We start from the raw sequence: 25822 nt of genomic DNA on the forward strand, positions 1-25822 counted from the left end.
GCTATAAAGACATTCTTACCTCCTGCAGCTAGAGAGGAGAAAAAGATGAGAATCAGACCAGAACTTAATAATATAAGTAGCAGAGCTCCACAGAGGTTGAATTCTCTCTCAGTCCCAGTAATCCCCAAGATCAGGGTTCTGATAAGGAAAGGTTGGCTCTGAAAGATCAGGGTTAATGAACCTGAACATCTTGAGTGGCAGATTGTCTGAATTCTGAGCCTATTGGAATGGCCCACTATTCTCTGCCAAATGCCAGCATCGCCCACCCCCCCCACCTTTGGTTGAAGATGGTATTGAGGCCTCTGCTTTGCAAGACAACATGTGCTCCCTCATGATCTACCTTTACCTCTCCTCTTGGCCACTAGACCAATAACTAGCATTGGTTGTTAACACTGCCCAGCTGTGGAAGTGCTGGGGGGAGGTGAGCACACCCCAAGTGAGCAGCAGGACCCAGACCTCATGCACTTGTAGAAGTATGCATGGGACCAGGTCCTGAGGGGGCTGTGTCAGGGTGGTGGTGGGCACGTAAAGTTTGATCAAAGAGATTTGTAAATATAGGAGCACTCTCTTGTGATTCAGGGTTTAACACTCTAGCAAGACTTTGGGAGATGGTGCTAACATGTTAGCAGGTTAGCCCTTGAAATCCTAGGGAAAGCAATGTTCCATATTGAGTGAAGTAAAAATGCCCAAACTTCTATGGCAGATGATAAAAAGGGGAGGGAGGATCAAAAGGCTCAAAGAATTGGCAATGTTTGAGTGGATCTATCATGAAAAGCCAGAAACCAACCACCAGTCAACTTGTTCTCTGTTGAAGCTTCTGCAAGACACTCTATAGCAATAAAGAATGTAGTGCTGAGAGGGCAGCAGCACCACTGAGAATCTCAGGGCTTCCCTGTAAAGGATAAGGAGAGAAGACTCCCTGATGGCAATGAGGAGGAAAGGATCCCAAATCAGGAGAGACAAGGTGGAAGAAATGTGATGAGGATGAAGACTGGAGTGGCAGGCTGTGGGTCTGACCTGCAGGGAGCTACAGAGAAGGCATTTAAAGGAAATCTATCTTGCTTTGGGGTCTGATGAGGGGGCAATGAACAAAGTTACTGTTCAATATTTACAACCAAATATTAAGGATGAATGATTCAGGAGTCTGATGGAAGTTGCTTGCTTGGATTGGATTCTTATTGCTGCTGTAACAAATTGCCGCCAATTTAATGGATTGAACAAATGTTAATTGATTCTCCTCTAATTCTGAAAGTCAGAAGTCTGAAATGGGTTTTTCTGAGTCAAAATCAAGGTGTTGGCAGTGCTAGTTCTCTCTCTGGAGGCTCTAAGGGAAAATAATTTCCTTGTGTTTTCCAATTTCTAGAGGCCATCTGCATCCTTGGCTTGAGGTCCCTTCTTTCTTCTTCTACAAGTTGCTACTTGTATGTGCTACTATCTGTTAAAACTGATAACATGAACTCAGGTAAAATGTATGCAGCCATCCAACTGTTGGATGTATTTATTTTCAACCCTATCCAGAAGGAGAGTCAAAAAACCAGTTTGTATTCTCATGGAATGGACATCTGTATATCTATATGGTCTTGCCCCACGGCTGTGTTATCTGGATTCCTCCATCATAATCTTAAGATAACTGGGTCTTATGATTTTATTTATAACATCATAATGATGTTGTTCTAATTGGCTGGAGGAGCAGAAGTGGCATATTTTTTTGGAAGCCTTGATAAGATGCATGGACAGCAGAAGTTGGGAGATAAAACAATATGAAGATTCAGGGATCTGCCACATGAGTGACGTTTTTATGCCCCAAAGATCTGGGGCATACGGGGACAATCCCTTCCAATGGAAAGGACAGAATGTTTTGCTTTGTACCTCTCATCTCTAAGAAGCAACCCCAAGGCCTGGTAGACTTCTCTGGGTTTCCGAGGCAGCATATTCCACACTTGGGAATGTTTCTCTGATCCAGTTATCAAGTAACACAGAAGATACTTGCCAGCTTTGAGTACAACTCAGGTCAGAAGCACTCCTCCAGAGCTCCAGCAGACCCTGTGGCATGAGAGACATCTAGCAATAAAAGATGCTATATAGGTTTTATGGCAGGATTGTGTAGAAGAATCACACATCCTGCCATGGGCAGCACAAAATTACACATCATTTTAAAAACAGCTTTTAAAAATTTTGGCATACTTCTGGGATCTTACAGCTTCTCACTGTAAGACATCAAGTGACTATGTTGCCAAACTGTCTATCACAGGCTGGGTTCTTTCTGACCCCATGAACCAGAAGTTTAGGTAAGCCAAGCAACAAGCAAAATATCAGATTGGTATATCTGGGATCAGGCATGACAGGGCCAGAGAGCACAAGCAAACTGCACAGGCAGGTGGCATGGACCCTTCATCTCTAGAAGCCTTTAATCTAGCGATAGAGAAGACTTCCTTCCTTTGCTGGCCCAAGGGTACTTCACCATCCTTTGCTGATATTCCTAACTTTGTCTTCACCTTTCTAAACAGATTCCTCATTAAGAAATCCTTATTTACCAATGTTTGAGGATTTCATGGTTTCTTGATAGAACCCTGATGAGTACAAGAAAGAATAACTTGCCTGAGACTACTGACCTGAGAAACCTCACTGACCTGTAGGACCCTTAAATTTTCATTGCTTGAGTCACCTATTCTCTTACACATGGATGTCCTAACAAGACATCAATGTTCCTTGCTATTTGCTGGTCACCTAGCCTTATCAGCTAGGTGTATGTCATCAGTGTAATCGCCAACATATCCTGTGGGATGCCAAAACAACCAAAATCCTTGTAGTTGTAATTTATGTATTTGGTGACTCAGGCTTTCAAAGCTCAGACAGTTTATAAGTCTGCTTTAGCCTTTATTTCCTGCTCGTGTAGGAATTTAAAGATAGCTGGAGGTAACCAGGAATATCTCTGGTCTATTCTGCACATGTGTGAGGACTTGTAAATCCTCAAGTATATGTCATAGCTTTTTCAAGTTGCTGTGGATATCTCACTTCCCAGATTTTCTTTTTAAATTGTTGGCTACTAATTGTTTACTGTGGCTGGTATCCCGTAGCCGTGGGCAGCTGTGATATTGAACAATTTCTGCTGATTGTTTTTGACAAACACATTGAAGACAGACTGTTTCTCACCGAACAAGTTCTGAATCAGGTCAAATAACACAAGCCCTACGAACTGGACTTTTCCGAGGAGCTGTCAGACAATCACAGTTCTCTGGTCCTGGAGCTTTTTGAGAATGGGAGTAAGCCTTATAAAACACCACAAAATCTGCCATTCTTGCTGAGAATTAGTAGTTTTTCTTGGATAACCAAATGCTCTTCAGATTGTTGTAATATTTCAGCCATTTGTCAGAGCTCCAAAGATAATTTTGATAAATTTCGCCAGTATTTTCATTGTTTTTTTTTTTTTTTATGAAGGGAAAGATTTATGCAGCTCCTCCCTCTGCCATTCCCTAGTCTCTTATTCTGGAAATGGATTTATTTACCTTGATTTGCATCCTTCTAGAAGCCATACTATTTATTTACAGTCGTGGAATATGCTTATTTATAATCACAATATTTCACAAAACACTGTTCTGACAAAACTCATATTTTATAGTAAAATAAATGATATGGTATGCTGAAACCAACAGAATACACTAATTTTATCATATGTCTCACTACTCAGAAGTAGGGTAGTGGAAGAGCCAGTTGAAGAGTCAGTCATGGAGCCAGACGGGAGAAGCCACTTTGTGAATTTGGGTTAGAGTCTGAAGACTATGTGGTACATAGGCTGAACTAATCATCAGTATGTGACTTTGTGATCATTGTAATTTAAATACATGGGATCGAGGAATCAAAGATAGAAGTGGGATTGGTTTTTGTCTCTATTTTTTTTAATGTTTATTCATTTTTGAGGGAGAAAGAAAAAGACAGAGAAACAGAGAGGCAGAGAGACAGAGCACAAGAAGGAGAGGGGAGAGAAGAGACACAGAATCTGAAGCAGGCTCCAGGCTCTGAGCTGTCAGCACAGAGCCTGATGAGAAGTTTGAACCCATGAACCATGAGAGGCTCAAACCAGGCCATATTTACCCTGGGCTTCTCTCAATGAGAGAGCACAGCGGGTGTATTTGAAAAGTCACTTTTATGCATGATGAAAGATGATATTTCAGTTTTTTTTCCAATTTCTTTTCTGATGAGCAGCCAGTTGTCTCATGATCATTTACGGGTAGTACGTTTCCAAGTATGTGAGTTCATTTCTAGAGTCGTTTGGTGTTGTCCTGGTGTCCTGGTCTCTATCCCTTCACTAACATTCCCTTAATTGCTATAGATTTTAAAAAGATTTGAGATCTGATTTGACTAGTCCTTCAAATCTTCTCTCTCAGCCTCTTCCTTAAAAAAAAATTTTTTTTAAGTTTATTTATTTTGAGAGAGAGAGAGAGTGAGCAAGTAGGATAGGAGCAGAGAGAGAAGAGAGAAGAAATCCCAAGGAGGTTCCACAGTGTCAGCGCAGAGCCCCATGCACTGAACTCATGAGCCACGAGATCATGACCTGAGCTGAAGCCAAGAGTTGGATGCTTAACCAACTGGGCCACCCAGGCGCTCCTTCTTCTTCTTCCTCTTTGTCGTGTCTATCTTAAGACTTTGTGCTTTCATATAAATTTTTATATATTCTTTTAAATTTAAAAATTTTAAATCTTAATAAATTCCATATAAGAACACGTTCATATTTTTATTTAAATTTTATTAAATATATATTCAGGGTGGATTACTGTATTATGTTGCATCTTCCTATCTATCCTCTCACCTTAATTGTTTCTCTATTAATATCTCCCCCAAATTTAGTAATTTTCTCCCAAATGGTCTGAAAATTTTCTTGTTTATAGTATTTGCCATGAATTTTTAGCAAATGGAAATTTGCTAAATTAGTTTTTAAAGGAAAAAAATATCCAATGACACCAAATCATGGTAGAAGTATGAAATAACAACACACACACTCTTCCTGGATAAATTGAGGATAGGGTAACCATTTCTTTCTTTTCTTTTTTTCATTAGGGCCTGCTAGATGCTTTGCCTGGGGCTTTACATGCATTAATTTATTTATTTCTCACATCATGGGAAACATTATTGTTCCCATTTTGTATACCACTAACCAAGGTTCAAAGAGTTATGGTAGCTTATCTAAGTTTCCACAGTTTGAATGTTACATAGCTATAGTTTGATACCACGTTAATCACACCCTAAACCAATGCTTTCTCCAACACACCAAATGAAATGACCAACCAATAATGAAATAGGAGAAAACTTTGTAATGTTAGGACAGTTTTGCAAAAGTTGGGAGTGGCTTAAAAACAAACATAGAGATAATTCACGGGATAAGAAAGAGTTTTGAACCGACAATAAGATGAACTATAGCCTGAGATTTGCTGTCATCATCAGGAATAATCACATGAAGGCCACTGCTAATCTCACACTCATGAGGACCAGCTCGATCAGTATACCATACCACACGGATCCTTTAAGTGTCAAATCTATTGAGAGCATAAGACAAAGGAGTCAGATTTGGATTAGTTGCAGATTTGAACGGTAGGCAGTAATGTCGATGAGGCTTATCCGCTTTGCCAGAGAAACTGGAATTTTCTTGGTTATAGTATTTCCCATGAATTTTTAGTGAATGGGAATTTAGGTTCACAATATTAAGGTGCAAAAAAACCATGTCATTTTGTCTCATTTCTATATTAACCTTAGCCTGCTCCGAGCACTACGGTTTTAGGCTTTCATTGTCTGAATTATTTTGTTGTCTGTCAGCTCATTTCAGTTCTGTAAATTGTAGAAAACTGATAGCTTTGCAAATAATTCTTGTCTGTAGACATGCAAGTGGGTTCTGTCAGGTGAAAAGATAACTGATTTCTCTTCCCACCATGTTAAAAGCCTCTGTATTGTTAATTCGCATCTATGTTGGTTCTTTTTTGCATTCCTGACTGCCTTTTAAATGTGTGGTATTTGGAATTCCCCTTTGAGACATTGTATTGGTTTCCTCATTAGTTAAGGAGTTAAATATATCTTTAACAAGTGTGCACTTTATTTCTGAGAGTGCTGATGTTACCTCTTAAAAAAAGATTTGCCCCCTTTCAGGGTCTAGGTCATCTGACTCCAGCGACTACATCTTTCACCATAAAACTATGCTAACTCCTTCATTATGGTAAAAGGTTAAGTTTTTAGTGCACTAACCATATCCAAACTCCACTAACAGCTTGGAGAGCGTAAGCATATTGCCTAAGTGAAGCTCCAGGAAACCCCAGGAAAGGATTCAGATTCAGGTCTGTTTTACTCCTGTTCTCCAGCTCTTTATTTTTTTCCTTCTCATTTTTTTTAACGTTTATTTATTATTGAGAGGCAGAGCATGAGCATGGGAGGGGCAGACAGAGGGAGAGACCCAGAATCCAAAGCAGGCTCCAGGCTCTGAGCTGTCAGCACAGAGCCCGACACAGGGCTCGAACTCACAAACCATGAGATTATGGCCTGAGCCGAAGTCATATGCTCAACTGACTGAGCCACCCAGGCGCCCCTCCTGCACCCCAGCTCTTAACCATTGTCTTAGACTTCCTCCTTAAGCTCTTTGATTACCCGCCCCCCCCCCGCCCCCCCGATTTTCTGCTTGCTCAAGGCTGGTGCCAGGATGGATACTTCAGAGTTGGCCTCATTCCAGAGTCATACTGTCATGGGATAGGTAGAGTAGATGTCCTTGCTCTCGATTTAGTGATATGGAACTAATTGGAAGTTATAGGGCTTGATGAGCATCACATAAGTACTGAGGGAAGCAATCCAAACCTTCCAGTTCTGAGATTCTGAATTCTATGTTGCTCTGTTTGAGGAGGAGGGTGTCAGGTTGCCCTCAGGCAGGTGGTAATGCCCGGCAGGAGAGTCGACTTCCGGGTACTTATTATTACCCATCTTAATGTAATAATTCGGAGAGTGTTCAGAAGCCCTGGAAGAACTGATCCTGTGGTGTTAAGCCAACATTTGATCACTGCTCTAAGATTTTTATATCTTACCATTTATCAGGGACGCATCAATGCAGCAACATTTCCCAAGGCTTCCTTTATATCTGACATTCAAAGAGTTTATGGTCTAGCAGGAAACAGTGGGTGGTACACCACGTCTTGCAAATAATTTATCAAATTTAAAGTTCTCTTTCTGGGTATGAAAGTTTCCTGAGTCTGCTCTAAATACGAGGAAGCATCTAACGTGATATAATCATAATCCTGTCTTTTTTGCCTCCAACGAATTCATCCTACCTCTTCAAGCCATCATGAAACTTCTAACCTGCTTGAAGGCACTCTTCAAATAGCTATTTTCCTTCAGCCTGCCTGGAAGAATTTCCTCCAACTCACCATAGGTGTATTTTCCTTTTCAAATATTCATTTTCAGTCTTGCAATATTGTCCAGATATTTTTAACAAGAGCTGCCCGCAGCCCCATGTGTCACAGAGTGACACTGCAGAAATTCCAGCTGTATTGTCTAAATTCAGAACTTGAAATTCAGCTCCAGGGGCGTGGGTGGAGTACAGCAACCATTGTTTGCTAAGCCCCATGCTCTTAGGCTGCTGGTTTGGACAGCCCTGCTCAGTATGCCTTTCTCGTGGTTGTGGGTGCAGCCCTGGAGAGGACCAGTCCTCTGCCCTCCTGTTTTAAGAACATCGCTATTTTGGAGGACAGAACATGTGTCCTCCCTTTACTTTTTCTGATTGGTGTTTTCACTTCTGCATCTATAACTCTGGGACGTCCCCCCCAACCCCCCCGCCCATGCACACAACCCCATTTGAAAGATGGCATAGTTAGATAATGGGACCGCCTCCTGAACCAGGTCCAGCACAAGAACAAACTCCAAACAAGGGCAGCCTTCACCGGTGAAACAGTACACCAGTGAAACCCAGAGTCTGAGTTTCACCCGCTCTTAGTTACCCAGAGAAATTCCTGTAAGGGAAACAAAATAAATGAACCACTGTGGGGCCTTCCTTCCTTTTCCACTGGTTCCGGGCCATGGTACTAGGTGACCCCTTATTTTGAAAGTTTCTCTCTGGCTTGATTTATACTATTTTCTTTAGTTCAAAGATAAAACCCGACAGGAATAAAAATATTGGAATTATAAAAATCAGTTAAAGGATAATTCATGTTCTCATGTCATTATGCTTCATCTAAGACACAGACTCCCGGAAGCAGTGATTTGGCCCCAGGCACTGTTAGCTTCAATTAGCACTTGAACATCAAGCCAAACAGAAAGGAAACTCGAGGTTGTGGAAGCAGTGCGTAAAGAGACCAGAACTATTACCTGATGTAGTGAAGTGATCTCAAGAATTCAAATGATGGTAGTAAATAGCAAATTCACTTTTTAGGTTACCCAATGTTTTAGGTTACCCAGTGCTGTTGCAAGCTATGAAGGCGCTACTATAGTTTAGTGGATAAAATTAGTTAGTGGCTTTGGAGTTAGATAGCTCTAAACGCTATTTGTGTCTTTGACGAACACTTGGACTAGCTGCGTGCCTTTGATGAAAGCTTTTCTGAGACTCAGTTTCTTCACCTGTAAGATTGGGATCATAATCATAACACTTATTTCATAAGACTGTTATGAGAATTGAATTTTAAAAATGTATTTGAAAAGTTCCTAGTAAAAGCCAAGCACATAATATGTTTCCAATCAATGGTACAGAGCTTACCAAGCATATGTGTACTTCTTTAACTACTATGAATGCTTCAGTAGTTAGTCATTCTCCCAACGTCTTCCCACCCTCTCAGTGGGTTGCTGGTTTGTATTTCCATCATGGGTAAGCAGCATGTGGAGATTGCTTGGTTGGGACCTCATTTGGGAATCAAGAGCGAAGTTCTCTGGAAACAACTTATAATTGATATTCAAAAAAGCTCAATGTAAAATCAGACACAAAACATTTTAATTATCATCAAAAAACAATCTTAATGCCAAAAATGATCAATTCTTCTTATGATCTAATCATCCATTAAGTTTGTAAAAACAGATTTTCAAAATCACATCACCTTCCACTGTATTCATTTGTCCATTTTAAAGCCAAGTTCTTTTCTGGTAGGATGAAGGTCCTCTGTTTCTTCCAATTGGATCTTTCCCCAGTGAGTAAAAGTTAAATTCTTAATTCTCCTTAGGGACAAAGTTTGGATCAATGGTTTTGGATCAATGGTTACAGACCAAATAGACCTGGTTTCCAAGGAAGCAGGGAGACCTTGGACTTGTTACTTGATCTCTCTAAACCTTTTTTTAAAGATGCATCTATGTAGGTAAAGCATTTTGAATGCTGCCTGAAATATAGTAAGCACTCTATGAATGTTGGCTATTATTACTGTTCTATTCAAGACTCATCTCTTAGAACACAGAGTGTATGCCTTGATTTTAGGGCCACTCATTTTAATTCAAGATCTATATCACTATGTCTGGAAACAGAGTAGTGACCCTCTTGCTTCAGTTTTCAACATGGCTCCAATTACTTTGTTGAATAAGCCCTACCTGGGAGAAGGCTGGGCAATGGAAATTTTGATTTCTAGCCCATCATACTTTGAGCACGCTTGGCTTGGGAGCTTGTTAGAGTCTCAGAAAGAAAAATAATTTATTAAGTCAAATATGGTGCGCAGAGAAACAACATATCACTTGCTAATTACAGAAGTGGCTAACGCTGATACAGGCCATCTCTTTTATTCCCCTCGGCTTATGGCCCAATTAACAATTAGCAGTGACTAATGTCCTAAAAGGAAGCTTTCTCTCTGCACTACTGTGTTTTCTCAGGAGGAGTTAGAAATAGGATACTTGACAGAGTTTAGTCAGGAAAAACAAATTTTTTTAACTACAAGAAACCACCTGTCTTACTCGTACATTAAATATATTTGCAAAAACCCTAGGCAACACCAACACATTCACTGACTTTATTTATAAAAAAAAAAAAACATTGTCCCTAATTTTATAAAGTTATCAGTAGAAACTACTTTTTTTCATGCTGAAAATCCTTAAACACTTACTTAACTAGTTAATATTTGTAAGTCAAAGCAATCACTCTTTTGGAGAGAAGATCTCTTATAGAAAATATTCCAAGCTGAGGAATTAAACCCCATTGAACGTTTCCCCAACGAAGAGAAATTTTCCCTTTCTTTACGGGGTGCCTGTCATGATAAGCAGAGGTAGGTCTTCTTTAGTCAGTCTCCTTGAGAATAAACCATGATTTGGATTGGACCCCATGGTAACCATCCCCCAAACAAGAAAACACAGTAATTGTGAGGTAATGACAAAAAAATTAAATAAGTTTTGCTGGGAAAACATGAATCCAGATCCAGATCTGATCTCCGGTTTTGCTCTTGATCGATGGATAGCCCCAAATATCCTCTAGTACGTCATTCAAACCGCCTGTCAGAAAAGTCTCAGATGTCCATTATTTATACCTCTTCATGTACTTAAATGAATGTATGTCCACTCTCATGACTACATATAGCTGTTAGTGATCAAGATCTTCCTATGAAGCAAGCACTAAGCTAAGAATTTTACAAATGCTATCTTATTTAATCCTCACGACCATTCTCCGAGGTAGATAAAATTATTACCTTATTTATCAGTCAGTAAATTTCAGCTTAGGGAAGATAACAAGGCTGCCCACAGTCTCACAGCTAAAAGTGGTCTGACTTCAGAGCCTGGGCTCTGAACTAACTATACTGATTTAAAAATCTAAATGATCTCAGTGGCAGGCATCCAAATAGGCAAGGAAGTGCTCTAGAAGCTTCCCTGCAGGCTGACACCAACCCAGTCGACGAAAGATCTGAGTAGTAGAAGGCACCTCTTACACATAGGAATGAAAATTCTGTCACTGAATTCCAGTGGCATTTCCAGCCCTATTTCCCATGACCCTTTAACTTTTTCTAAGAAGAGAAGCACAAAAGTAAATGGTCTTCATGAGAGAGAGAAAAGCATGGGGGGAGCACAATAAGGTGTCTGGAATGTCACCACCACGTTGTCATGGTGCATTCCCATCCACAGACGACGCTGGTTTCTCTCTTAGCAGCCTGATGAAAGACCGGGTAGGTCCCCTGGCATCACGTCAGGTTTGGGCAGCATGAGGAAACGTATTTATCACACCCCAAACACCAGCAAGCATGTGGAAAACCTTGAAGGTAGAAAGCCGCCATATAGGATAAATAAAGGGAAGTGCTACTTTACCCAATTTCAGAAGTTATTAGAACCTAAGACCACTGAGGAGAGCAATAGGCACAGGTTTGAGAAAGTAAAAACAAAAACAAAAAACAAAAACAAAAAACAGAACAAACAGAAAACTTATGGAGGGAAAATAGGATTTTGTGGGTTGAGTGTTTGCTTTTCCGAGGTTCAAGATAAAAGGGCAAACCGTGCTGCTCAGTGGGCCAGTGGCCAGGCCCGGGAGAGCACCACTATGGGATTCCAACCCCTCCCTGAGTCTAGTCAGGAAGAAGCAACAGAGCTCCCTCAGCACTCAAGAGGGAACTTTCTCTGCTGCACTGCTTGGTGCCTGTTGGAAAAACTCACGATGTGAAACTGATACCCAAGAGCACTCCTGGGACATCCATCGCACCCTCCGCCAATCCCCAGAGTGGGTTGTTGCCAGTGGAATAAAGATCAGATCATGCTGCGTTCTGAAACAATCTGGATGACTAAGCAAAGAGACTGTTTCTACCATGAGCTCTCCAATCTACCAGAGCCACAAGGACCACAAGGGCCCTCATCCCTTTCAGGAAGCAGTTCCAGGGCCAATTTGTCGACTCGGGCAGCCAGCACCAGACAGTGTCTAGATGAACAAATGGCCTTGGGACAAATGACTCCATTTTGGTTTCTACCAATTAAAAGGGCAAGTTCCCATCGATTCACTAAATCCCACCATCCCTCTCCCAAATGGCACGAGCATCTCAGAGAAAAACAGAAGAATCAGATAAATTCTACTACTCCTTAGACTTTGCTGTCTACTCTGGGAACAGGCCTTCACAGTTTGGATTTCTGCTGTTATGTGGAGAATCCAGCAAGGAATACAGTGTTCTCCACCCCTCAGGAACTGGCTTTGCATATGGCTTTGTAAAAGTGATTTCTGATGCCCACACCCCCCCCCCATCTCTACATCTTCATCTATAGTTTGAGGATAATGACTTAATGACTCACTGACTCCCTCTCATGGTACATATAGTTTTTTCTATTGCTTTGACTGCTTGTTTGTTTAAACAATAATGGAAAAACAATAACAAAAAAGCAAAAAAACCCCACCAAACCCAGAGATCCCTGAGTTTTATATATATTTCTATCCCTTTGGGCAGATTACTACTATTTGGTAATATATAATTTAAAATATTTAGACAACTCAGAAGCAGTCTTATATTTCAGGTCTGAAGAAGAAAAACAAGTGGAGTCTTTTGACTGGCATTTCTACCACAGCAGCAGGGACCATTGACAGTAAATGCCATTCACAAAATATAAATCCAGGGAAGATCATATATCCTTTGTCAGTCAACGGTGTCCATGAATTATACTAGAGAATAAGCCCATGGTCTTTAAAACCCTGAAGTGGCACCAGGCAGTTTCTCAACACCTCAGTTTTGTCACCTAGAAAATAAGAACGTCTGACAATATCTTCTCTAATCTCCTTTGCAGCTGTAAAAATGGTCACCCTTGCCCCAACATTTATAGGTGATCTACCATGTACAAGGCACTGTAATAACTAAGACCAAAAATGGATTAAAGCTAAAACAAAACAAAACAAAACAAAAACCAAAAACTGAAAAAGGGTAAGGCCAAGAGGTAAAAACACAACTGATGAATGGATAAAGTTTAAAATGAACAGACTATCCTCCCTGCCCTGCAGACCATGGTAGATACACACATGCCTGTATAAGTGTAATTCCCAGATAGATTCTGTGACACACCCAGTACGGTGTGGGCACACCCAGGAGGAAGGGGAACACTTCATTGCTTCCGATTAAGGGGATCAAGGCAGCCCTAAGGGGCTAGGTGCATTGGAAAGCAACCTATAAAGATGCACAGGATTGAATCAGTTGGGGATGGTTAGAGATGTCAAAAATAGTAATGATAAAGGATATTATGATTAATTGTTTATTATAGATCAGCCATTCAGCACAAATAGAACTTAATCAGTATGTGTTCATCTATAGGTGGCCGCCAGAGAGAAAAGAGGAAGAGAGGGCAAGGAGGGAAGAAAGATAAAGTCATCTAGCAACGTCAGTGAGCTGGAGTGTGAGAGCTTCAAAATCAAGTCTGGGGGTGATGTGGATGGAAAATTAAATTGGAAAATAGTTTCAAACCCTAGGGCACAGTATCACAGCCTACAAATGCACATCTAATAAATACCTGTTGTTCGTGTCGTTGCTATTAAATCCTGTTTATGGCTATTCTGTTTTTAAAATAAATATTCCAATTATAAAGTAGACTACAAGCCCATTGTTCACAAATTAATCCACTACTATATTTCACATCTGTCCATTATTGCTACTGATTAAAAATAGCAATGTTATGGCAACTTTCCCCAGAGATAAAATTATCACATAGTGCATGTCAAAATCAAAATTGAATGCATTCTCTTGGGAGGGAGGACAACCACCCTGTGAAAGCAGCAACTCACCGCATGACCTTGGAAAAGGTGTCTTTATGTCCTTATTTGTAAACACAGAGGGTTGGGCCCCATGATTTCCCAGGCCTTTCCCAGGTCTAACTTGATTGTAAGCTGCACAGGCATACAGTCAAGGTGAATTACTGACCAATCATGCTTGTATCATAATACATTTCATGGATCATGCTCTCTTAGGAATTTTAGTAATAATTCCTGTGATGATTAACATTTATCACTCCTGGGGAATTCACCTACAAAGTACACCAGCTAAGGATAGAACAGAGCCTGCAAGTTTTTCTCCAAAAGAAAAAAAATATCTCCATGCGTCTCATAGTTGTATGTCTAATAGCCTCCAAAAAATAAACTCAGCGGCTCTCTTCATAACTCCAAAACTCCTTCTTCCATACTAATAGGAAGATGGACTCTTAAAATACATGGAGACAACCGTGTGGACGGATGAAACTATTTTCTTTGGAGCAAAGGACTGTGGGCCCTGTGATGTTGCCTATTTGGTCTGTGATCCCCTGACCATCTGGACCTGCTTGCTGAGGCCTCCTCCTCACTCTCTTCTTCAGATTCAAACTCCTCATCTACCACGTGGAATAGCGGTTTGGGCCGTAGAACCTCCCTTCTTCCTCTACCATCATGCTCTTCTTGGCTTGTGTTTCTCTGATAACTGAAGTGAGATGGTTGCCCTCCTCTGGGTAAGCTCTTCATTGGGATTATCTCTTGCGTCAGCCGTCTTTCCTGAAGTATCCCTGTTCGAGAGTGTGCTTTGAACATGATGGATGGGAGTTCTGAATCGCTGCTGTCATTGTCTAGGAAAATGACAAGAAGGGGAAAGAACACAATGTAAGAACAGAAAGAAGACTTCATATCTTGATGGCAAGAACTCAGAGTGAAGGAGAGTCCTTCTTGAGGTTCTAGCTCTTACATTTGCAGGCCTGATTTTCTCTGCCCCAAGGGGGGCACCCAACAGAAGCATATGTGCCATGTTATAAATAGATAGAAATGCCTAGATACCTGTGTATCAGGCTAGCCTCCTCCAGGTAAGTAAGAAAGGGATTTTTACAAAACCAGATCAACTGGCCATAGGCATTGCACCAGTAGGCACAAAGATGCATTGTGTTGTCAAAGACCAGTGCTAAACTGAAGGTTTCATGGTTAACAGTGATATGAAAATGTTTTCTTTTTAAGTTTATTTATTTATTTTGAGAGATAGAGAGTGAGAGATTGAGCAGGGGGAGGGGCAGAGACAGAAGGAGAAAGAGAGAATCCCAACCAGTCTCTGCATTGTTAGCATGGGGACTCAAAGTCATGAACCATGAGATCACGACCCGAGCCCAAACCAAGAGATGGTCACTTTACCAACTGAGCCACCCATGAGTCTCTAAATGGTTGGTTTGTTTCTTAATCAGTGCTTACCAGAAAGCATGAGATCTGAGTTTCATCCCTTTGACCTTGAAATAGCCAATCCTGGAGAAACAGGGGTAGGAGAGAGACACAGTAGAGAGCCGTGTGTGGCAAAACGAGAGTGATTAGATGTTCTCCTTTCAAGGGAGGTAAAAGCGTGAACAGATTCCCACTGGCACATGACAGCAAGGATAGTGGTAGGAATGTCCACGGATTGAGAACTCACTACGCACCTGTCATTGTGCTAACCATTTTACAACTGCTGTGCCATTTAGTCCTTGTAACAATCCTCGGAGATGAGTGGAATTAGCATCCTCATTTCATAGGTAAGGAAGCTGAGGTTTCAAGATGTTAAATGACTTTCAATATCACACAGTGAAGATGGGACTGCAGCGGGAGCAGAGTCTGTCCCACTGTGCATCTGCTCTCTGCCAGGCTGTGCCTGGGTCCCTGATACATGCCTTGTGCGGGTCGGAAGGGTGCACCAAGAGTGGATGAAGCCATTGTGTATCTACGTGACATCCCCTCTCAGGTGACCTTCCGAAGTCCTCCTCGATGTCTAGGACACTGCCTTTTCCCTACTTCACTGTGCACACATCTTCAAGGGAGTATTTTTCATAAATTTTGTTTCTTCTCATTTCCTCAAGTTTTAGCCTTATATATTTATTTCCCCTTTAAATATTCTCCTGAGACTCTAAGTATTTTAAGAACTTTAAGTCTGAAAGCAGGGCTCTTTCTCCCACTTTCTATTCACTCCTAAAAAAACCAAAACACAACACAAAATAAGAACCCCATGGTGCAGGTTTACACATGACAAAAGGTGTTTTATCATCAGAAAAATTTAAAATAACCCATTCAATGATGTTTTTCTAAATGTGATCGAATTATCCTGAGAAGGTAGCCTGGAAGTTGTGGGAAATAGGGGACAGGAATCAACTGCTTTGAATTAAAAAAAATTAGCTAAGTATATTTGTCCATTTTTTTATTACTTCCCTTTAATTTGTGCTCTACCATCTGGCCTGGAACAAGAGTTCCCCTTGATCCTTTGCTGCTTGGAATATTACCTAAGAAAACAATGACTGGGATGCTTCTGCCCCCAGAGAAATTCTGTGGCTCACTCTCCTCTGCCCCCTTCTGGTTTCCGACCTCTCCTTCTGAGTGCATGCTCCCCTCAGCACAAAGATCATAGCCCATGTTTCCTGGCCACCTCTGCTTATTGACAAGTGGGCTCCAGGCACTTGGAAGAGTCTTGAGCATGTGACTTGCAAGATTCCATTCAACTCAAGTCAGTAGATCTGTCCAAAAGGGAAAGAAGAGGCTAGCTGAAAGCAGAAGAGGAAGGAGGAAGAGTGGGGCTGGGCTTTGCCCCAACTGTACAACCCCCTGCAGGTCAGCATTCAGATAGGCAGTTCCAGGGAGAGATCAATGGAGACCTTGCAGCAAAATCTGAATATCTGTTCTTCTATCTTGCATTTTAACTTCTAGACTTGGGCACCCGGGGGCAAGGTGAAGGAAAAACAGGATAGTGCTTCTGCATAGGTCAAGGCAGAGCCTGATACCCAGGGATGACACTGGACGACTTCATACAATGTGTGCTCTTCAGAGACCCAGACCTGGGGTCTTTATGACCCCTCTCTTCCCTCTCCTCATGGTTTTGTTTTAATTCTGATAAAATTTACCATTTTAACCTCCCCCCACCCCTATAACCATTTTGAAGTGTACAGTTCTGTGGCATTAAGTACATTCACATATTTGTGCAGCCATTATCAACATCCGTCTCTAGAACTTTCATTTTTCCCAATCCACATGGATTGTAAGCTGTCTGAGAGCAGAGGAAGGGTAGAGCACTATGGAAGCAGCCCAAGGGACTATCGATTGATGAATGAATAAAGAAGATGTGGTATATATATACAATGGAATATTCAAATGCCTTATGATTTCACTCACATATGGAAATTAAGAAAGGAAACAAATTAACAAAGGAAAAAAAGACAGAGAGAAACCAAGAAGCAGACTCTTAGCTATAGAGAACAAACTGATGGTTACCAGAAGGGAGGTGGGTGGAGGAATGGGCGAAATAGGGGAAGAAGATTAAGAGCACACGTATCCTAATGAGCACTGAGTCATCTGTAATCTTGTTGAATCACTACATCGTATACTTGAAACTAATATAATAGTGTATGTTAATTATACTGGAATTAAAATTAAAAACTTATAAAATAAAAAAAGTTCAATTTCATTACTTTCTAAGTTAATGGCTATTTTTGATAACCTAATAAAATTTTGAACCAGTTGTGCACATTTGAAAGAAAAAAAGTATATTGGGACGAGAACTTCATTCCATGCCTAGTTTAGTTCATGTAGAACTAACATTCCTGAAGTGTTGTCTTTCTTTTCAAGAACACCTCCATCTACCCAGGTCAAGTCTTCTTAGATGTTCCTCAATACTATTAATTGTTAGGGTGCTTGGGTAGCTCAGCCAGTTAGGCGTCCGACTTTGGTTCAGGTCATGGTTTTGCAATCAGTGAGTTCGAACCCTGCGTCGGGCTCTGTGATGACAGCTCAGAGCCTGGAGCCTGGTTCAGATTCTGTGTTCCCTCTCTCTCTATGCTCCTCCCCCATTCACAGTCTGTCTGTCTCGCTCTCTCTCAAAAATAAGTAACCATAAATAAATTTAAAAAGTAGTATTAATTGTTAATGGCTACTAATTCTTGCATATTTACTTGGTTCCAAGGCACTGTTCTAAGAGTTTTGCGTGCATTGCCTGGCTTCACCTTGAAGCAAAACTGTTGCAGGTGGGAGGTACCAATATTCACCCCTTTACAGAAAGGAAATGGAAAAGTAGACTTTTACGTTTTCATAAAACATAGAAGTCCTATAAATGTTTTCTTAGGATTTTATTATGTTTACAGAAAAAAGAGGGAGATGCCTTTTAAGGCGTCTATCTGAAGAACAGGATCATTTGACCTATTCATCTGACAAATAATGTAAAGACATTTCCAAATGTTAAACAACCCCCATTTCTGAAATAAATACCACTTTGTAAGGTGCAGTATTTCTTTAATGTTCTGCCATGTTTTATTTATAATGCTTTGTTTAAGATTTGCACATCTGTGCTTGTGTGAGGTTGCTATGTGGTAATCTCCTGCTACGGGAGCATGTGATATTGATGTCCATCATAAGAAATGACCAGGAGAATTTCACATTTTCTATTCATTCAAACAATGTAAACAGCACCAGATTACTTGTAGCAGGAAGGTTTTTAGGAATTAATTATTATAAACCCTACAACAGTGTTCTTTTGTTTGTTTGTTTGCTTTTGTTTGTGGATTAGCTCTTTTATAATATAAGATGACACTAGATCCAAGAGTGTGCTCCAGGAATAGATGGCTAGATGAATGAAACACAACTGAGGGTTCAAAACTCTCTCAAGATAAATGACTTTAGCACAGCAAAAGTAGCATCTCCTCTTGGAGGAAAAGATGGGTTTGGAACGGGCACATGGCCATTGGAAAACAACCTGAAGTGTGTGTCTGTCTTAAGCTATGCACAGATAAATCTCAGAGGGTTTGAGATTTAAAGGGGATAATTAAACTATTAAAGTTCTAGGTAAAAACATTGGGTAAATCAGTTTTTAATTTTTCTGTGGAAGACTGAGCAGATTTGATGAATTAAAATGAAAATTTTGGAAAGGCAAGTATATCTAAAAACTAAAAGATAAATGTTAAACTGGAAGAGAAACCATTGGCAAAAAATATGAGACAATGCATGATATCCTTGTTATACAGTGTTCTTCCAGTTCATTTTAAAGAAACAAACAATGGAATAGGGGGAAAAAATGGCCAAAGGCAGAAGCAGAAACTTCCCAAGTAGGAATGGTTGCTTCCAAAAGTATGGAAAGATGTTCAACCTCACTAAAAATCAAACAGACTCAGAATAAAATTAATACGATATACAAATTTTATCCTATCCATCATAGATTACTCAAAAGTTTGACAATTGCCCAGTAATGGTAAAGTGATTGAAAACAACCTTTCTCACAGACTATTGAGAGAGAAATTTCAATGTATTTAATTTTTCACCCCCCAGTCTTGGTTCCAAGAAAACGTACTAAGAGAATAACTGATTATTTGTGCAAAAATCAATTCACAAGTGGGCCAAGGCGCTTATTAAATGTCATCGCTTCCATTCTATAAACAGTCAAAATACTTTAATATTTGTTAATAAGTATTTAGCTAAATACACTAGGATTATTTTATATAATTAGCTATTACTCAATCATAAAATTGATTATTAAGTTTATATTTATTGACATGGAAATACATCCATAGTAGATGGTCGAGTGAACTAGACAATTTATAAAAATTCCAAAACAATGATGATACTATGATTTTGATAAGGCTTTTGTTTTGGGTTTTTTTTCTTCTTATATCAGATACAGGTGGGATAGGGATCAGGATGATGTGGAGAGAATTCCAGAAGAATGTTTACCAAAATGTTCTATAGTGATTATATCTTGGTGTTGGGGTTTCAAGTGCTTTTAACTTTCCTATTTTATGCTTTTTTCCTACTGATTAATTTTTATTTTATATCAAGCACATTTTCAAATCAGAAGAAAATAAAGTTCCATTTTAAAGAATAATCATGTTCACTCTTCAAAGATTTAAATCTAAAATCCTATGAGTTTAGTTCATTTGAATTTCCAATGGTTTTAAATCTTAAAAATTTGAAAAAATTAAAATAGATAATATGGCACATTATGTATTGCATATCACCTTTTGTTAATAGAAAATCATTTTGTATATACATTTGAAAAATAATAATGGCTTTTATTAGAATAAAAGATAGTTTCAATAATTCTAAGAATTCTACTTAAGAAATAGAGATTAAATTGGAAACATTTAATCAGTAAATTTGGTGGCATCATTTTAGTAAAATCTAACCAACTTTGGAGAATCTTGCTAACTTTTAAACCTTGGATGAACCCCAAATATTTAAAAAATGTGCCCATTTGACATCAGCAAGTTATGACCCCTCAGCTATACCCAGCCTGTTGCTTCTTCCTATGGCCTGTCAGCTAAGAACACCTGCTACAGTTTTAAATGGATGGAAAAAAATTAAAAGAATATTTTAGGTCAGGGAAAAATTACATGAAGTTCAAATTTCAGTGTTCATAAATGAAGCTCTGAATTAGATTTAATAAAAATGTTATTTTTTCCTTTTTCTTGTCATTTAAGATACTTGGGGGCTCATAATATTCTTTTGGCTCACCAGCCCCCAAATATCTGCCCTCTGGCCCTTTCCAGGAAAAGAAGAAAACCGGCCAGGCAACCAGATTACCTGGGAGCTCAGCAACCCATGGGTCTCTTCCTGCCGGCTCAGGGCGGCCATAGGGAAAGGAGAGGTAACGGATGTTTTTGGTCCCGGCCTGTGGGCAGCAAGCAAAAAAGAAAAAGCAGAATTAGGTCTGTGGTCCCGAGGATCAGGTGGCAAACAAAGTGACAGGTGCAGACTCACACCGGGCACCCCGTCTGGATTACTTTTTGTCTTCCTACTATTACTGAGCTTTAAAGAACGCAGAATGCTGCAGCCTTCAATAGGCATTTCCTTCCCCCTCATGATAAAAGAGACCATTATGAACCTCTCAAAGTGACTTTGTTTTGGGAAAAGCATTTGTTATTTATTTTTCCTTTTTTTTTTTTTTTGGTTATATATTTGAGAACGAGAGAGAGAGAGAGAGAGAGAGAGCGCGCGAGCAGAGAGAGGGAGAGAGAGAATCCCAAGCAAGCTCTACACTATGAGTGCAAAGCTCGATGTGGGGCTTAAACCCACAGACCATGATATCATGACCTGAGCCAAAATCAAAAGCCAGACGCTTAAATGACGGAGTTACCGAGGCCCTTGAGCATTTGTTTTTTAATAAGGAAAACAGAATTATGGATTGTTGACATATATATTTTTACAGGAAAAAAAAAAAGAGTATTAGCCCATGGTCAGGAGACCTGCGTTCTATTCATTGAGAACAGGGATAATTATAATTAAGTGGGATAAGCCAATTAGCCTCTCTGTGTGAGTTTTATTGGGGGATAAAAGGCTTGCACTGCACTGTTCATGGGAATAGTTTGAGGATAGGGTAATACACTAGAGCCTACTTCCATTCTTTGAAAACACAATATGAACGCTTTGTCATGATACTGTTAATAATTTTACAGGTACCTTTTAATGTTACCCAGTCAGATGTGTGCTTAAGGCAGGCTTTACTACAAGATCACAGGTTGAATATTTAGTTGGATTTTATTTTGAAAATAATAAATAGCACAATTAAAATGTTTGAACAGTGTCCCTTAACCCTCTCCTCAGGTAGTTAGTTACTGTTACTACTATTGGTGTTGTTATTATTACATTTTAGCTCCTGAGGTTAGGGTAGAAATTAGAGTCTACTCCAGACCTAACCTTCATCCAGAAGTTCCAGTGTGATGGGTGCAATATGGCCTCAAAAAGAATAGTTCAGATGCGCAGTGGGTGATGTGAAGGTGAGGCCCATGAGTCTGGGCAACAGCAAATTCTTCCCTATGTCTTCCTGGGAGAGAAGTAGGCTTCCTAGAGCCGGCGCCCCAGTCCATGGAGGTTTCTCTGGACTGGTCAGTACCTGACCAGTACTGGTTAGGTCACCATGGCATCTGGTCTAGACTCACAGTGCAGTGAGCGTGTTCCAGTCACTGACCCATCCTGGAGGCTCATCCTGACCGACGGCCCCTAAGGCTCTGGACCCAGAGGCAGGTTGTCTAGCATCCAACACCCTCTTACTTTTGTATTCCAACAAGGTGGGGGTTTTGTCTTGATGCTGCTGGCAGTCACCCGAGTGGGAGAGGCCCTGGGAGGGGTTGGCCCAGCTCCTGGCTGATTCTACAGACCCCTCCTTACCGGTTTTCCCCACGGCAGGCTGTGGCCTTTCCTCATGCTCTCCCTTAAGGTATTCTGGCGGCGGATCAGAATCTCTTTGGCCTGCTTCTCGCTTGTTTGGGGCTTGAGGTTGTATTTGTTGTAGGACAAGGTCTGCGGAAAGAATAGCATGTCAACTGCATAAGCACATCTGCATACAACCTTCAGCTTCAGAGGGCCATGGAAATATCACAGACTAAGATGAGCCAAAAAATAAGACACCGAAGATTCCACCTAAGCGTCTGCCTCAAGTACAGAGGAGCGAGCAGTGGCCCCCAAGAAGACAGGTCTGTGACCGAGGCCACCTCTCTCAGGACAGAGCTGCATGGGTGTGCAGCTTTCCCAGCTCGCAGAGTCCCTCTGGTGTCCTTGCAAGGGTCCTGCCCTGATGTGCTCATGGACTTTGGCTGCTCCACACCCATGCTCTTCTGCAGGTTGTGTTTTTTATGCTCGGACAGTGGTTTCTGAGTGTTTGGATCGAATAGATCAGAAAAATGTCAAAACTCCATTGGAAATTTCATTAAGGCTGCTGTTCTTAAATTTTGCCAACGAGAGATACATTCAAAATGTCAACCAATGACTATCACCATTACCAGTTCAGAAAGGAAGAGGTCTTTTCACCAAAATGTAGGTAGGACATAATCCATAATCTCTAATAAAAGAGCAGTCCTTCACATTGAATCAATTATCTTTATAAAAATTTTCTCCCTTATTTTCTTTTTGAGAAAGAAAGAGAGGGCACAAGTGAAGGAGAGGCAGAGAGAGAGAGAGAGAAAGAGAGAGAAGCAGGGCTCGTCCGAAGGAGGGCTCCTGTTTTTAAACAAAGCAAGGCCTATGTTCAACTGAAGTGGGGCTTGTCAACCTCACTCCAAGTGGGGCACGAGCTTCCCCAAAGCAGAGGCACAAGCTCATCCAAAGCTCATGGCGGGGCTTGAACTCATGAACCATGAGATCGTGACCTGAGCCCAAATCTGATGCTTAACTGACTGAGCCACCCAGGAGCCCCATCTTCTTTATTCTTATCAGGCCACTGATAACCTGTCTTGAACCACAGACCAACCTTGGTCCTCAGATGTTTACAAAGTGCTTAACTGGAGCTTCTTCTCTCCTTTCTTTTCAGTCAAAGTGCAATGGTGAATATGCTGTTTCCTCTGGGTCAGTGGGTCCCACTGGGTAACAGGGTCAGGGCCACAGGCATTATCACTCCTGGTTAATGGATGCGGTAATAAGGATTTTCAATTCAATAGCAAAACAGCAAATGCTCTACGTGCCAGGTGCCACAGTAGGCACAGGATTTAAAAACTGGATAGATTTGAATTATGGCCTTCAAAAGGCTCATGGTCTACTTGGGGAGTCCAACAAGCATATACTGTTTTGTGCTCAGGAAGTGAGAAGATGTGGGTGTCTGCAGGGACTTGCAGAGTATAGGCAAAGGGCAAAGGACATTCGTCCAGTCGTGGGTGGGAAAGGTGCTTTGTACTGAGCTGAGTCTTGAAAGATGAGTGGATGTTCCGCCCAAGAAGAGGCAACACGTGAGATAAGACATAGCTGTAAAAAATTTGTGATGGGAGAGGTAGGGGGACCTACTGGGACAGAGCTGCTACCTCAGGAGAATTTAGTATTTTACTCAAAGTGTGGTGAGAAATGAGACAGAGGTACAGGAAAGGGCTAGGGTATAAGGACGGAGATTCCGTCCTCTAGGAGCCAAGGGTCCCGTAGGTGGGGTGCATACGCTCCAAGACGTGCAACAAGATGATCCCCAGTGTGAGCAAAAAATAAAATAAAATACTAATGCTTATGTTTCCGTTCATTTTTATAAAAAATACAAAAGAAATTAAGCTTTATTAGTACTTAACATGCAGATTTATAATAGACCCTTGCTTGCAGAATATACGAGAGGATCCACTTTCCTGTCAGAACGGAAGTGGGCGTTTATGACAAGGAGGAATTGACAACAGCGTCCTCATTGGTTCACTAGCTTTTAGTTTATTTGTTGTGGTTTAAAGTGCAGACAGCCAGTGAGGTTGATTTATGGCTTTCATCATTCTACTAACGAATCCTTACAAAACAGAAGGCATAGTTTGGAGGCCAAGGGAACAACGAGGCATCAGCAAAGCCAGCTTTCACTGTCCCCTTTTTAAAAATATTTTTTTAATACTTTTTATTTATTTTTGAGAGACAGAGAGAGACAGAGCACACGGGAGGGGCAGAGAGACAGAGGGAAACACAGAATCTGAAGCAGGCTTCCAGGCTGAAGCCAGCCTGAGCCACCCACATGCCCCTCACCATCCCTTGAGAGATCTTTACCAGCCACTCCTGACAAATTAACCAATCTGATGAAACCTTGGCTTAAAAAATTAAGTTTTGAAGACAGTTTGAAATATGGACTCTTATCCACCAGCACTAAGGATGAACCTCAACTTAAGTGCTATTTACACATGGAGATATTAAAGAACAACATACGACACTACCAAGAAAAATAGTTTAAAATTAAGCATCTAGAACACCAGACAGACTTTTATAGTTTTTCATCAATTTTAACCTCATTCGCAAAAGTGAATTTGGGGTGCGCATATGTTTGTATACACACACTTGTATATGTGTATCTGTACATACATATGTATATGTGTATGTTGCTATGAGGAATTTCCAACACCTTGACTTGAGGGCTCTACTTTAAGGAACATTTGGACACTTTTTGTTCTATTTTGTCTCATATCACATCGCCCATGTCCTTATTCTTGCCTATCTGCAGGAAGTGTCGTTGGTCCTATGCATATAATGTATATGCAAGTTTCTTCCCTCTGTTTCTCCCATTTTAGCCCTTTAATGAAGGAGTCGGTGATTGTTTAAAGACTCTACTTCCCCTAAACCTTGAGCTTTATGGGACAAAGTGCTAGAAGTGGATTAAATATTTGCGAGAGGGAACTCAAGTTGAATAAACCATTTTCCTCCTTTGAAAGTGTGTGGGAATTCTGAGTGTGACCTGATCATTTAGGCCAAATCAGGGGACTTCCCATCAATCTCTAAGTTATCCTTAGAGTCTGAGCTGAGGTCAGTCTCTTCCCTTGAAGGTTTAAAGAAAGTGTTTCTCATTTCCCATCCCCATTGTGTTCCAGAGAGCTCTGTGTCCCAGAGGGCTGTGTTACTGGAAACCTCTGGAAGCTAGCTCTTCAGCTTGTCCAGCAGTGGCAATCTGCAGAGGGGAGTGGCTTCAAGCAGGACTGACCGGAGCCCTCCCAGGTGCAATAAACCAGGCAGGACCAGCTCAGTTTCAGGTCAACTATATATCAGGGTCCCCCAGAGTCAAACCGTGCAGTCACTCCAGCCTTGCTCTGAAGGGACTCCTGACTCCCAAGATGGCCTCTTTTGAGATGCGGACTGTGGGAAATGCTCCAGCCACCAGCCCCACACCATGTGAGGCCCACTGACCTATCACCCATGCTAGATAATAGTTGTCACTTTTTGTGACAATACTCAAAACTGTAGATTGCCCACTAGAAGCAAAGGACACAGACAGCTGTCCTGCATTGCAGCTCTAGAGCAGTTTTTCCTGCAAGGGGACAGGAGGACCATGGGGGGGGTGGGGGAAAGTCACATGACCTATGCAAAAGATGATGAAGAAAGGAGACGGGAAGGGGAAGGACTGGTGAGTTTCACTCTCTCAAAGTAACAAAAGTGGAGGCAAAAGCCATCTCAGGAGCTTGAAACTCCCTTCCGTTTATTATTTATGTTCTCTTCATGTGACTTCCATGACCTATCTGCTTTTTTGGGAGCAACAAGAAAGGAAGATGTCACGTAGCTTAGAAGGGAGAAGCC

At 40.9% G+C, this 25822-nt stretch overlaps 1 protein-coding gene across 1 annotated transcript in view; it reads right to left on the reverse strand.

Annotated features, from left to right (window-relative positions):
• Nucleotides 1-13664: 13664 nt before the first annotated feature.
• The window catches only part of SLC9A4 (solute carrier family 9 member A4), a 62239-nt gene continuing 50081 nt past the window's right edge, over nucleotides 13665-25822 (reverse strand). Inside the window, exons 10-12 of the mRNA XM_077749270.1 lie at nucleotides 21986-22117; nucleotides 20402-20489; nucleotides 13665-14466 (exon numbers count right to left, since the gene is read on the reverse strand). Coding sequence (XP_077605396.1) covers nucleotides 14111-14466; nucleotides 20402-20489; nucleotides 21986-22117 — 576 coding nt within the window. The 3' untranslated portion in view covers nucleotides 13665-14110. The remainder of the gene's footprint in view (nucleotides 14467-20401; nucleotides 20490-21985; nucleotides 22118-25822) is intronic.

Source organism: Crocuta crocuta, unplaced genomic scaffold (assembly GCF_008692635.1).
Source record: "Crocuta crocuta isolate KB4526 unplaced genomic scaffold, BGI_CrCroc_1.0 scaffold118, whole genome shotgun sequence".
NCBI lineage: Eukaryota > Metazoa > Chordata > Mammalia > Carnivora > Hyaenidae > Crocuta > Crocuta crocuta.